This window comes from Electrophorus electricus, chromosome 5, assembly GCF_013358815.1.
Source record: "Electrophorus electricus isolate fEleEle1 chromosome 5, fEleEle1.pri, whole genome shotgun sequence".
Lineage (NCBI taxonomy): Eukaryota > Metazoa > Chordata > Actinopteri > Gymnotiformes > Gymnotidae > Electrophorus > Electrophorus electricus.
The window spans coordinates 26,044,458-26,058,389 of NC_049539.1; the positions used below are offsets into that span (position 1 = coordinate 26,044,458).

The 13,932-nt window shown below is 46.1% G+C and overlaps 1 protein-coding gene and 1 long non-coding RNA gene across 2 annotated transcripts; both read right to left on the reverse strand.

Annotated features, from left to right (window-relative positions):
* Positions 1 to 598: 598 nt before the first annotated feature.
* Positions 599 to 5,371, reverse strand: fam219ab (family with sequence similarity 219 member Ab). The gene is given in 10 exon segments (XM_027019884.2): positions 599 to 746; positions 748 to 783; positions 785 to 829; positions 831 to 842; positions 1,585 to 1,639; positions 1,983 to 2,063; positions 2,249 to 2,351; positions 3,329 to 3,398; positions 3,400 to 3,429; positions 5,078 to 5,371. Coding segments are annotated over 10 exon segments (555 nt in total). The 5' UTR covers positions 5,135 to 5,371; the 3' UTR covers positions 599 to 680.
* A 5,881-nt stretch (positions 5,372 to 11,252) lies between these two features.
* LOC113583512 lies at positions 11,253 to 12,648 on the reverse strand. Its single transcript, XR_003411296.2, has 2 exons — positions 12,155 to 12,648; positions 11,253 to 11,952 (listed from the first exon to the last, which is right to left on the reverse strand). It is a non-coding gene; the product is annotated as an uncharacterized LOC113583512 (long non-coding RNA).
* Between the last annotated feature and the right edge of the window lie 1,284 nt (positions 12,649 to 13,932).

Sequence of the window (13,932 nt, forward strand, 5' to 3'; positions counted from 1 at the left end):
CATACATGCTACACACCTCTGCATTTATGAGATTGAGCAGCTGGCACAAAGACGCCCCAGAACATCCCTTAAGCACATACAACAGAGCTGCCCGTTTCAAAGACAGATTAAAAAAAAAAAAAAAATTAAAAAATACATTAAACAAAAACAGAACTACAAAGTAAACGCAGGAAATACAACATGGAAGCAGTCACTACAGTGGATAAGTCTACTCCAGTCTGCGATAGCAAGTGTGTTATGCACAGTTAAATTATTTGTAAAGTCACTTCTTTTTTTTAAAACTTGATCTACCTCCACTTGTACAGTATGACACAATATCCACTAGGAGGCAGTAGTACATAAGACCTCCTAAATTCCTAGCATACAGAGCGCCCTACCATAGGAGGGCACTACCAGTTGTCATAAATGTTAGTCATCAATATTGTGTGTCTGTGTGCTGTATGGTGTGTGTGTGTGTGTGTATTAATGTTCTCCTGTACACCATGTTTATCATAACATTAACTGTACACTTCGTGCTGTAATATTGATTAAATGGGTTTTTTTTTGGGGGGGGGGGTTTTGGAAGAGGAGGAAAAGTTGGGGCGGGGCAGCAGGAGAGAGGAACGGAGAGATCGCAAGGGAGAGAGAAAGAGGGAAGAGAGGGAGGGAGAGAGAGAGAGAGAGAGAGAGAGAGCGCCGTTTTACTGGATCTGACAGGCGGTTGACGACGTCGCTTGGCAGCACATGCAGGTGGGGTTGACGGACTTTTGGCGGGATGAGGTCCAGGTCCTCGTCGTCGGGGATTTTCGTCCAGTCTGTAGCCGTCCTTCAGCAGCTGGATGTTCAGGTCCCTGGTTTATTTGCTGGGAGGGGGAGTGGCCACGTTGCTAACTGGTCTTACTGCCTCCGAACTTCAAAAGGCTTTTGTTTCTACCTCAGTACTTAAATCACACACCTAGCCAGGTCAAGGTCAGACTTGCTTAGTAAGTTTATTTATTTCATTTCTTTTAGTAAAAAAAAAAAAAAACTAACTCTAACTAAACTAAAAGCTGATTTCTAATAATAGTTATCAGTAAAAACCTAAATTATACACGCGTCAGGCTATCTTTTTTGCTAATCAGATCTAGACAGTTGCGCCTGCGTTCGGATGGCATCTACCTAACACTGCCAGTATATAATGAGAGCAGTAAACTGGTTTTCAGTTTGTAGTGCTACATTCAGTGCAAATGCCACAATGTGCCAAGCAATAGAAATAAAAGAGATGAGAGATGAGGTGAAGTGCTGGATCTCACGTTAGAGAGGACCTCCCAGTATCCGGACTGGAGGCGTGAGCTTACAGACGAGACAAAACCAGGATGTGCTTTGAAGGGAGAAATGCTCGCCAAAAGTGGTTTGATTAGTGAGAGAAGTGTGACGTTTAAACGAAAAAAAGGGGGGGAAGTCGTCTGTAAGGGAAGAGAAAAGGTGTCTGGACGTGGAAACAAGCTGCGCTATGAGAGGAGACACAGGGCGCTTTTCTTTGTGTGATGTTCATGATATGGGGCCAGATGGAGTTGGTTGGGTTACCCAGCGTGTCATAGGTACCTGTTCCCTTAGAGACCTCACCTCGGCCGAGGAGTATCCGGACGAGGAGTACCTGGATACGTCGAAGTCATCATCGCTAGGAAGCAAACGGAGCAAGGGTCAAGGCAAATGCCGTAGGGCACCGGGCACCAGGAACAGGGGACAGAGCACTGGGCATTAGGCACACAGCACCAGGCATTGGACACCGAACACTAGACATCAGGCACAGGTCACTGGGCACCAGGCAGCAGGCAGTAAGCACCAGGTACCAGTCACTACGCACCAGGCACAGGGCATCGGGCACCAGGCAGAATGCCTCGGTGCACTAGGGCACAGGGCACTGGACACTAGACATCTGGCTCAGGGCACCGGGCATCGGACACACGGGTACCGGGCACCGTACGTGGGGCTGACCGTGAGAGCAAATGACTGGGGCGTACCTGTCTGTGTCTAGAGCTACTAATGGTTTCTCATCCGGGCTTTGGTCCAAAGAGGAGTAACCTTTGTTGGGAACCACAAGTCTGAAGATACCATGAAAGAAACAGAAAGGGAAAGAGTTATCGAAATGAACAGGTTAGCAATCAAAAATAAATTTTTAATGATGAATAATTTGCCAAGGCATTGCCCTGAAAGAAGATAACATCAACGTATTAGTGTGTGTATACCTCCATTACCAACATCAGTCTAGGAAAACACCCACACTTACCTCGTCCTGGCCATAACGTTGTTCTTCTTAGGCTGCTGATTGACGGGACTCCCGGCTGTGCCGTTCTTCAGCGAGCCTTTCCTAGCCAGCTCCCGCTGTTTCTCTGCACGACGACACATGGCATGGTCAGCCTGTGGCAAGCCCCGCCCCAAACCCACCCACAAACCCGCCCTCGACGCCACTTAAAGCTCTGTCCACATAATGCTGCAGCTTCTCTGGCCCCTTTTAAGGATCCATTCAGAGGCAAAGTCACTTTTTTTTTCAAATGCGGTCGACCAGCTAACATTCATTTGGTGTCCAAATATGACACAGAGTCTGCATGACGCCAGTAGGTACCATGCTAGCCAAGTCATGCTAGTCTTGTAGCACCAGTGCAAAACTAACTAAAGAAGTGAGTTTGTACGCCACATTTGTGTTAAGCGGAAATGTGTACAAATTTTATTTCCCTAAACCATCCCTTTAAATACCAGAAAAAGGCTTTTGAATAATGGCAATGCCCCAACTAAAATGTACAGTATGCAAGTTTGTAAACTCAGATATAATCCTGGCATGGCTGGGGTGCTGATCCAGCTATTTCTGCTTAGAGTTTTAATCCATCTGAGGCCACCAATACACTTCACACACACAAATCCAATCCAACGTCTCCAGAGAGAGTGACCAGTTCAATTTTCGTCGCACGTTCTCTCCTCAGCCCACCAAGAGAAGACCTGCATTAACCGATTTTTGAAACGCCAACTCGAAGCTGCCGTTTCCTTCTCCAAACAACCTAGAGAACATCTAGATCTCCCCTGGCCAAGGCATGTCAGCAAACCGCCGGACTGAGCACAGTCCATACGAAGTGACGGCGGCTACAGTTACGGAGTGACACAATGTGATCTGATAGATCAGGAAGAAAAAGAGAATTCCCACCCAAGTCCCACATTCCACTGGACAGTGTTCCTAACCCGCAGAACATCTCTGGTTCACATAATGGAACCGCGACGACGCCGGCAACTTTGTCCGCTAACTCTCCAACGTACACAAACCGTGCACATAGGGCAGGTTTTAAGTGGGTCTTAGCCAGGCACGGCAGGGACGTACCCATTTTCCTCTGCAGGGGCGACGGTTTGTAGTTGAGGGTGGCTGGCTCACTCTCTCTCGTGTCCGAATCGGCCCTCGGAGGTTGTCGAGGACGCCGGGTCCTGAGAGATGTGGTCAGACAGGCAAGAGATCAATCAGTCAATCGGCCTGACAGTCATCCGGTCGAAACTGCTTGACTGAGCATTTTTTTTTGTCAATTTTTTCACGACAGTAAGACTGATAAAGAAAGGCAAACTTTATTACAAGAGTGTAAATCTGGTGAAACCCAGAACAAAAAACAAAACAAAACAAAAAACAAAACAAAAACAGAAAGCCATTGAATCTCAAATGGTGAGGTTCTCTCACTTCATGACAGATGGGCACCTCACTTTTCCATGTTTCCTCTTGCAGGCCAAAATCAATTCAGGAAAGACCAGACCTGTGTAATCTCCCTAAATATTCCCTCTATTCCAGGAAAGACCATACCTGTGTAATCTCCCTAACAATTCCCCACATTCCAGGAAAGACCAGACCCATGTAGGCTCTCCAAACATTCCAGGAACACTCGGCCCTGCGTAAGCTCTGCAGATGTTCCGTATGTTCCAGAAAGTGATCAGGAATGGTGGGCAACATCATTCTTTTCTACAGGAAAGCTGGCCTTAATTCTGGCTAAGCCAGCTGGTCCTGCCGTGGACATTAACATACCGGTTTCAAATTGGCAGCCTATCTACAGAATTCTCTACAGTGTTGGTGCAAGGCGTAAGTGTAAAAAACACATTTAAAACGCACGCATGGGAGAAATACAACCAAAATGGTACAAAAACATCTTGCTGCAGTCATCATCAACCCGGTAGGTTCCCGCTTTCACATGTTATAGTTTTGTTATTATTCTGTGTTTCCCGTTGCAGGAGCTGAACTTCTGTGAAGCTCCTTCAGCTCCAGTGACAGGTGCGTTGCTGCACCACCACGCAGGACAAGTCGCGCGAAATGTTCATACCATGCATGCTAATAAACAATGCCTGTTTGCAAACCCCCTGTCTAACCAGACACCCACAGAACAGACATCACGTAGGCCTGTTTTTCATTTCGACGGCACGGACGAGGGATTTGTAAAATGGCCCACGGAAACACTCTGGTCGGACGAGAGCGCGCATCATTTCATAAGATTATTGATAGAATGAATGGGAGGAGTAAGGAGCCCTCGGATGCATTCAGGCACATACTCGTGTCTGCATGATGAAGCAGTATATAGCGAACCAACAGGCCTCTTCTAGCCTGAGGGACGGCTCGAACGGATTAGAAATCCAACAGTCATCCATATACGTATACGTATATTCATACAGCGATAACGATGCCCCTCTGCCCTAAATGAGACGAAATCATCGTATTTCTCCCACTGAAACGGACAGTCCCTGCTTGTTTTTGTTGATGTTGTTGTTGTTTTCTAAGGGGGCAACGGCAGTCCGTACGTTGTCGCATCTGTGTGCAGCATCACAACAGCCTCGCCGCATTAGCACATTTCCAAGCATACATCTAGCGCTTAGCCTTTAAAAAGCACACGGGCTGCAACCCTCGACGCCCTGCTTAGTTAATCCCAGTGAGCCGCGACAGCGATTCGATACGTCCGTGCAGACCGAAAGCGCTGCGCCGGACAAAAACGAATCCTTATAACTGACCGAAACACAGCATGTTTTGTCAGGCACACCATACCCCAGAGACGGCATTTAAGCAATCCCAAACTGTGATATTTAGAGATAGGATTTTACTTACCAAGGCCTGCATTTCTGCCTCGGTGGGTACTTGGAATCGGTCAATTTCTTCCATCATTTTGGCGGCGTTCGCGTCTAACCCTGTAACGAGCTTCGGGGGAGGGGGTCGGTCTGCGGAGTCGCCGCTTCTCTGCTCGGGAAAAATGTAAATGGCGTTATCGTTTTCCGTCGGATATTTGTTAGCCCCAAGAATGCGCCCGTCTCTCCTTCATCCCAGCGGTCGGGTGGATAGGCGGCGGGTGACCGAGCGGCGCGTCAACCTCCCACTTCCGGCACGGATCAGTCTCGCCGAGTCGTCGCTCGCCCCGCGGAGGCCGCCCTATTCCGCTTTACAGGGGCGACGTCGGCTCCACCCAGTTTCTTACAGCATCACATATTACAACTCATCACCTTTGTTTTTGTTTTTTGTTTAGTTTTTTTGTGATGCGGTCTATCGTATGTCCAACAGACCAATTTTCAGTACGTTATAGTGAAAACTATACACGGCCTTTTTAATTGTGCACACCTGCAGATCAGGATGATAAAGTGGGCGAGGTTTCAGGACCACGGACAGCGCCTCGCACACTGGCTGGTCAAAGCCGTCCGTGCCGACACCTTCTTGCCTGATTACATTTACAGGCAACTTTAAATCTGCTTTGGTCCTCACTCCGAAACGCACAAGGTCACCGTTAGCTGTTCGCTCACGGGAATGCTGCGTGCAGTCTGGAATAGATCGTTTTGTAGTCAGATTGTAGTCAACGAGCTACTTTTAATAGAGCGTCAGTACTCTTCTGCAACCACAAACAGCCAAGTGTTTCTTAAATAGAAAAATTGATGAATGAAGTTTAAGACATTAGAAATGTTGGGAGGCTGTAGTAGAGTTAGCATATGCGAGGACGCATATGAATAGTGCGTCTTTGTTAGCAGTCTTCAGGTGCGTTATCTGATAAGAAAAAATCTATGCGAGCGACTCACGCCAGTAGCCGACAGATGGCGCTAAGCACCAAGGCAGTCACATCGACTGTAACGTTTCTAAAGCAATTAAACGCTTTTATAAGACAATCTCACTGCTTTGTTAACTTTCTATTATAAATAACAAAGTGTAAATAGTCCTCCGAAGAGGGGAGGTAGCGCCCTCCCCCTACAAATAAAACGTAGTTTTGTCGTACTCATAAATTAGGACCTGAAACACAAATTGGCTAAAAGACATTAGCGCTAGCTCACAAAAGGAACCTGAGTTTGAAACACTAAATCGCAGGAATGTGAACAAAACGCCACTTTTCAAAATTTTGCCGGGGGCAGTGAAAGTTTGCTCAACTTTGTACTCCTCTATGTATTAATTTGCTCTAAGGCAAATTAACTTCAGCTTCAAATAACGTACTAATGACAGGCCGTCCGCGTGTCGGTGGAACTGTTAATGTAAGCTGTGCATCTATAAAGTAGCATGCTTGCTACAAGGAATACACGTAAACACAGCATGCAAGAAAGGAGATCCCACAGTAAAGTGAGACTATCATATAAATATTCGGCTCCTCTAATCGTTAATGAAGTCATTTCTGTTCTTCCATTATCCTTTTCTATAGTGCCAGTGGCAATATTGGTTTACACAAGCAAAATGTCAATTACAGTAGCTTATTAGTTTGATACTACGAATAATTTTCCTTGGAATCCCAAATTAAACGTATATGCGCTACATGTGCTCCCTTGATACTGTAGTGCGGAGTTTTTAAAAAATCTGCCTCATGTTGAGTTCGGGTTACGTGTTTTGTATGTGGTTTAAAAACTGAACTTCACATCATGTTCTTTCCGATGATCATGGCGTTTGTAGCTGGAAACCTAAAACATCCGTGCTACTGCCGTCTTCTGATATCTGCTCCCCTTGTACGCATCGGTTGAATTAGATATTGCACTTTTTACCTGCCACCGAGAGAGCGGCGGTTAGAAATATTAGGATCCGTGCTAACCTACCGAATTACACAAGTATAAACCCCAGGCGTTCTCTTGACGTCAGTGCTGGTAGCAGGTTCAAACCACAGCGTTCTGGCCCTGAAACAGCTTTCAGGAACACAGCTGAAACCCTTTCATTGAGAAACTGTAGCTTTCATTAATTTCCGAAACGCAAATCTCTTGATTCGTTGTTTATTTGGCACAAACCTACAGAATGCACACTTTTCAGTGGTCTGCTGAGGCTTACTGACAAAAATGAAAATCAGAATTAGTTTTACCCTGAACCATAAATGTTGCATCCAAGGTCACCTCGCTCTCTTAGATAGATGAACAACTACGAGTGGTTGTTGGGCGGGAAATTTGTTATAGTACACACCAACCCACAAAATGGACATTCCAGTGAGTCATATTAGGCCTGAATGCCATTAGTAGTAGGTGTCAGCTATAAAAGAGGTCTGGCATTCAGCACGCTGTGATAATTTACTTCACAATGCATCATGGGGCATTTACCAGATCCACAGAGACCAAATAGTGGGTGTCCAAATTCTGCGAGAATCCATTACGAGTACTGCAGAATGGTTTCGTGTTGGGGGAACATTTTAAATATACCAAAAATGAATAAACTGCACTTTGAAGGATAGATGCTAAACACCAACAAAGCTAATCATAAAAAATGGCCATTGAATTTAATGGGCACATCTGTGCACTTGACACAGAATGGGGAGTCACACACACAGGACTCCAGAGACACAGGTGACGTGGTACCCAAGAGGACTCCGGAGAAACAGGTGACGTTGTACCCAAGAGGACTCCAGAGACACAGGTGACATTGTACCCAAGAGGACTCCGGAGAAACAGTTGACGTTGTGCCTAAGAGGACTCCAGAGACACAGGTGACATTGTACCCAAGAGGACTCCAGAAACACGGTGACGTTGTACTCAAGAGGACTCCGGAGAAACCAGGTGAGGTTGTACCTAAGAGGACTCAGAGACACGGGTGAGGTGGACACAAATATCCTCTGAGTTCATCAACAGGCAGACAGGTTTGTCCGCCATAGAGTATTCCAAACAGACACACATGAAGCTTGCACTAGATACGCAGAGAAACAACCGAGCTATCCAGAGTGTTTTATATCCAAGGGCATTGCTAACGCACTCAAAATCTGGTGCAAGGATGGAAGCCTTGGTGTGGGTGGCTGAAGGGTGGGGTTATTAGGTCTGCTGGTGGCGTTGTGGTGCAAGCGCTGTTCCTTCTGGATAACTCCATGTTCCCAGCTAATAGTACTCAGGCTGCAGAGACACCTCGAGAATGGTCTCAGAATGGTCTCAGAATGGTCTCAGGAACACAAGCAGTCAGACAGCTTGCATGTCCTCTGCTTTTGCCAACCTCTAAACAGCACTGACCATTTATGGAACGTTCTGGATCGTGGCGTGTGGAAAATACTTCATCCCATGGTACCCAGCGTGTCCCAGCTCTCACAGTTCAAGCTTCGGAGGAGAGCGCTGTGAGGAGTAGCAGGCTCAAGTCCTTCTGAAGGGAACTGTGGCCAGAGTTTATTATGTACTTGACATTGATATATTGGTTTGGGGGGAGGGGGTTACACTATTATGTCTTCACACACACTCACACACAAACACACAAGTGAAGTTCCAGACTTGTTTGACAGCATTCAGTTGGCATGGGCACGTATCTGCCGCAGAGTCTTTGTGAGGTCATGTGGGTGCCTCGCACGGGGGAGATGAGTGTCGCAACGTCCATTTGTGTCTGATGAGTCACTCTGGGAGAGCAGAGCATCTCAGTGTAGTGTTTATAAACACACGTCGAGAACAAGAGGCAAAAACACGGCAACAGTCACTATAAATAACACCGTGAGCGGACGAGTATGTGTGTGTGTGTGTGTGTGTGTGAGTGAGTGTGTGTGTGTGTTTGTGTGTGTGTGAGAGAGAGAGCGACAGAGAGAGAGATGGGCTCACACTAAGAAACAATGGGACAGACTAAGACATACAGAGAAAGACAGACAGAGAGGAAGTGAGACAGCGCTGGCCTGGTCTCATTCTGAAATTCAGGTCATGTAAACCCTGCAGCCTTTGGATTGGACACCGTGTTTGTGTTTATTAATAAATGCGATCTTTTCTTCAGCGCACAGTAGTGTTATTACCTGATTCCGAACTGTCTGTAGGTGTATGTGTCTTTTAGTATGTGTATTTGTGTATACACTCAGACGCACATACATGCATGTGCGTATGAGTGTGCAGATTCAGGGCATTAAAATAACTTGGGCCATATCTGGTGAATTACCCTTCAGCCCGGTGTAAGGTGAGATATGGGCTGTTAGCACCGTTTAGGTTCCACCCGCATACATCAGGCTCCTTCGCCCAGATAAGTAAGTGTATAAATAAATAGTCACTTTATAGCAGAGGGGGATTCACTGGTTAACAGCAGAAGATTTTTAAAAAAGAAGTTAAAAAAGAACAAACATATTTCAGTACAAAAATTGTAGAACACTTTGTGGACCACAGAGTAAATATGGTTGTAGAGCCAAAAAGCGTCTCAGTAATGTAAGGTGACAGTGGGTGGCTTTAACCACAAGAGAAGACGAACGATATGAGCATCATAAACGGCACACATGGCAGCGAGCGGCTGGAACGAAAGCCGCAGATGCGCGACAACATTCAGGATCGTTAGAGCAGCTGCAGTACGTTGCCCCCGATTCAACGCTCACCAACAGCGAACAGTGCAGGAAAGGCGATGTCCAAGAAGTGCAGCGGACATCCAATACGCAGAGTGCGCAGCAATGCCCTGTCGCAGTGACACACAATGATGAGTTGTTATACAGGCTGGACGCCATTGGTACACGGACCGAAGCTCCTGTCCTGTTCCCTGCTACATTAGAGCTGAGGGAAACTGCTACACATTGGACCAGTAGTTGGACCAGTTAGACCTGTCAGTCCTGGTGGAGGGGTGTGAAGATGGTATTCGACATTTATTTGTATTGTTTCATCAATCGCATAGGGATCGAGCAGCATATGGGCAGATTGCTATCACCAGAGGAAGTCACTTCAAAGGCCTGTGCTATGCCTCAGTGACAGGCCCTGTAGGCTTCACTCTCCTGTCTGCTGGATCGGTGCTACTGGCAGGATTGACACATCCACCACAACACTGCCACGGTGCGCTGTCTAATTCGACGGGGGCGGGGCGCGCAGACGCGTGCAAGCTGAGACGGACAGCTCGGGGAGGGAGCAGTGATGGGGGAGGAGCTAAGCTAAGCGCCGTGGTGACACTGGCACGGAAATTGCACCCCACAAAGGAGGCTCGCAAAAGCAAGCAGGAGAGAAGACAAGCCAGATGGAGGGGTGGGGCTACAGCGCGGGAGCGAACGAGGCGGGTTCCGTCGCAACAGATCAGTCTGCAGGACCAGATCACACTTGGCTGTGAAGGTGTCATTCCAATGGCTGTATATACAGTGCACTGTTACACTGTCAGCTCTGACATCAGCTTGACCCTCAAATCCTCGGGGTCTTCAGATGTCCCAGCTGAGCTACATTTCTTATTTCTAAAGCAGCTGGCATGCTTGTACTGTTACATGACAATGGTGTATTGCCAGGGAACATAAAATGACCCACTGGAAGGTCTTTTATGTAACAGAGTGAGCTAAACCCGTTTTTTAGTGTGCCATGGTGCCCACTGGGAATGTCACTGGAAAACACAGTCACGCTCCATCTGTGACAGGACGATATGATTTATGAGGTTCCAGTATGCAGAATGTTGACAGAGTGGTGTTTAGTTCTGCATATGTTCTGAATCACAAATCATGACAGCACACACACACACACACACACACACACACACACACACACACACACACACAGACATATAAATACAGACCCACGAAAATCCAAAGCTACTCCATCTTTAGGTTGGACTATTTCTTTATATAAAGTCTAGGAGTTCTAAGACGGTATCATTTGCGCAAAGACCATGTGGAATCTCACCGAGTCTATCTCAAAGTCGCTTCATAGCAGTTCAGTAAGTCCACAGTTCTCATCTCTCCTGTGTGTTGCGCTGGTTTGAGTAAATCTGTGTTCAGTCCTTGTGCTCAAAAGCCTAACCACCTTAGCAGTCAGTGTTCAGGTAAATACTGCTGATGTAACTGCGTAAAGAAAATAAATTAACTGACTGTTAGCGGCGCAATAAATGTCATTAGCTTTAGAATCAGTTACCGTGATGAGTTGCAATAATGGTCATGTTATCATTGTTTACAAAGCTGTTTATTAACATTAACAACAGGCTATTTGAATACACAGCCAGCTAGACAACCATGGCCGTCGCAGTTTTAGTATCATGTTTTAGTGTTTGTCATTCCATATCCACTCTCTGTTCCCTATTCCCTCTCGTCCTATTCCTGCATACCAGCTGAAGCTGAAGGTGCTCGTGATCTCCGGGTGACGTGGCTGAGAAGCTCCTCCGCGTTCTCCTGGCAGGATTACCTTTGTCTGAGTGCGCACTCATTTGCCCTTGCGCGTCTGACCTGAGATCAGTCTCCCTTCATCCACTGTTTGACAGCTTGCGGGTAGGATTAGAGTGCGAGGGAGTAAATCTTGGAATGAACCCGACCCAGCGAGCAGGCGGATGGATAGTGTCCAGGTTCTGGGAAGGGACATAAGAAGCTTTGCCCACTTTACATAAAATTCATCCCTTTCCGCAGCCTTGAGGGACACGCGGAGACAGGCCAAGTTCAGGACGCATCACGGGATGTCCTCTTTCACTCTTTTCTTGGAGCGTGCATTAAAAAGAATTTTTTTTCTGCTGTAGTGCCAGTAGTTCTGGCATTCAAAAGAACCTCAAAAAGTATCACTTTCATCACCGTTACTGGAGTGCCAAGGGTGGAGACACTCCTTTAACGGCGTGTTCGCCACAGCTGTACACACTTTTACACAACTGCTCCATAGCTGTCATGCAATTTAAAAAAAACAACAAAAAAAATGGTTATTAGGACAAACAGGCCTATAAAAACCGCTCTTATTGAACATGCCTTGAGGACAAACCTAAAACTTTATCAAGCGATGTGCATTTCTAATTATAATCCAAAGTTATTTATTGCATCAATTCGGGGGACAAATGTAGTCAGCAATGCGCAAATGTCTACGGTACCATTCGCCGATGCTTCTCCAGTGCTTTGATGTTTCTCCAGTACTTCTTCGATGTTTCGCAAAGTTTCTCAGATGTTTTGGGGCGAAAAAACATCGGGGCGAAAGCTGCCGCCCTCGGCAGGATGGCGGGGGGGGGGGCTACTGCCTGATTTGCTGCAGAAGACGAGAACCCTGGGGAGCCACACCCACTTGCTCCATGTAGTCCCATGCGCAAAACAGAGGAGGTTGTTAAAGGGTGAAATGCAATAAGCAAAAGACGCCTCTTCAGCAGTAAAACGTTGTGGAGCGATGCCACCTGGGCCTGATTACAGTCTGTTATTTTTGCCCCAGCCCAGTTATATAACAGTGCTTCAAGCCAAGATGTTACATACATTGACACAGTTCACTGCATATGGTTTAGAGGGTTAGTAATAGTGTTCTGGGGGGAGATCTATATACCAGGAAAGGGTCCAACCATTGTGCGCTTCAGCCCTTGGTTTAAAGAGCCCTTGGTTTAATATCATGCTGCATTGGATAAGTATTTTTGTTCCACCTTCTGCTTCTCTTGAGACTCGATCAACACTGGTGCCTTCTCTGGACAGGAGGGCACCTTGCAGGCTTTGCAGAGGATGAGGAAGAGGATGAAGATGAGAACAGCAGTCACCGAGTTGCACACAATGGCCACCACGGCTGCCGGCGACAGGCCAGTCCTGGGTTCCGTATCCATGCTCACCTGACCTCACCTGATCCGGAGCAAGAAGGCAGACTCTCTCCGTTCCCCAACAGAGATCGGCCTCTCACCACGGACAAATGGCCTCTGATCTCGCAGACCTGACTTTTGTCAAAGAGACACAACACCGTGGTCCGTCGATAGGGTGCAATTTATCATAAAAGCTCCACTTATTTACTTGTTGCATTTTCTGCACGCCCCCCGAAGGTCATTTCTGGAACAGCCAGTTGGATTGAGCCCTGCAACACAAATGAAAACATTCAAGTTTGTGTCAAAAGACAGAACAGAAATCATTTTTTCCTGAGGCTTTTAATTGAATTCTGATCCACTATGCTGATTGCTGCATCCTTTCAGGCAGAAACGTTTCTAATAGAAGTCATGTATTGTGTTACAAAAAAAAGTGTGTTACAAAAAAACTCATCAAGGAATGGACAGTCTCTTACTAACCAGGCCTGTTATAACCAGGCCCACTGCTACTGGGAGTGAATTATAATGTGTGTCGTTGTGCGTGAATGAAGGAAAGTGAATGATTATTGAGCCATTGCAATGAAAAAAACATATATCAGCATTTTCACATTTAACTGTAATCAGTTAATTTAGTTTTAGATTTTGTACAACCTTTCCATTAAAAATCCATTAAAATGCTAAATATTTAGACTTACCTTAATTCATATGGGGGGAAAAAAACTTGCAATTATGCTTTATATTATTGTTTTTATTTTGTAGAATGTGTGAAAACAGTACATGGATATGTCTGGTTTTTCATTGCCCAGTTGTTATATTGGTATGTAGAATTTTTGGTATGTAGAATTGTGCTATTGTTTACCTTATTTACAACTATCATGTGTGTGTGTGTGTGTGTGTGTGTGTGTGTGTGTGTGCATACCCACAAGTGTATTCTAAGGTGTGTGTGTGTGTGTGTGTGTGTGTGTGTGTGTGTGTGTGTGTGTGTGTGTCTTTACATCCTTGCATGAACATAGGAATGTTATATTAATATCTGAAAAACCTACGGTGCCCCGTTGCTTCAAGTGCTTAGACGTGAAAGTGAGTGTGTTGTTCATAACAACCTA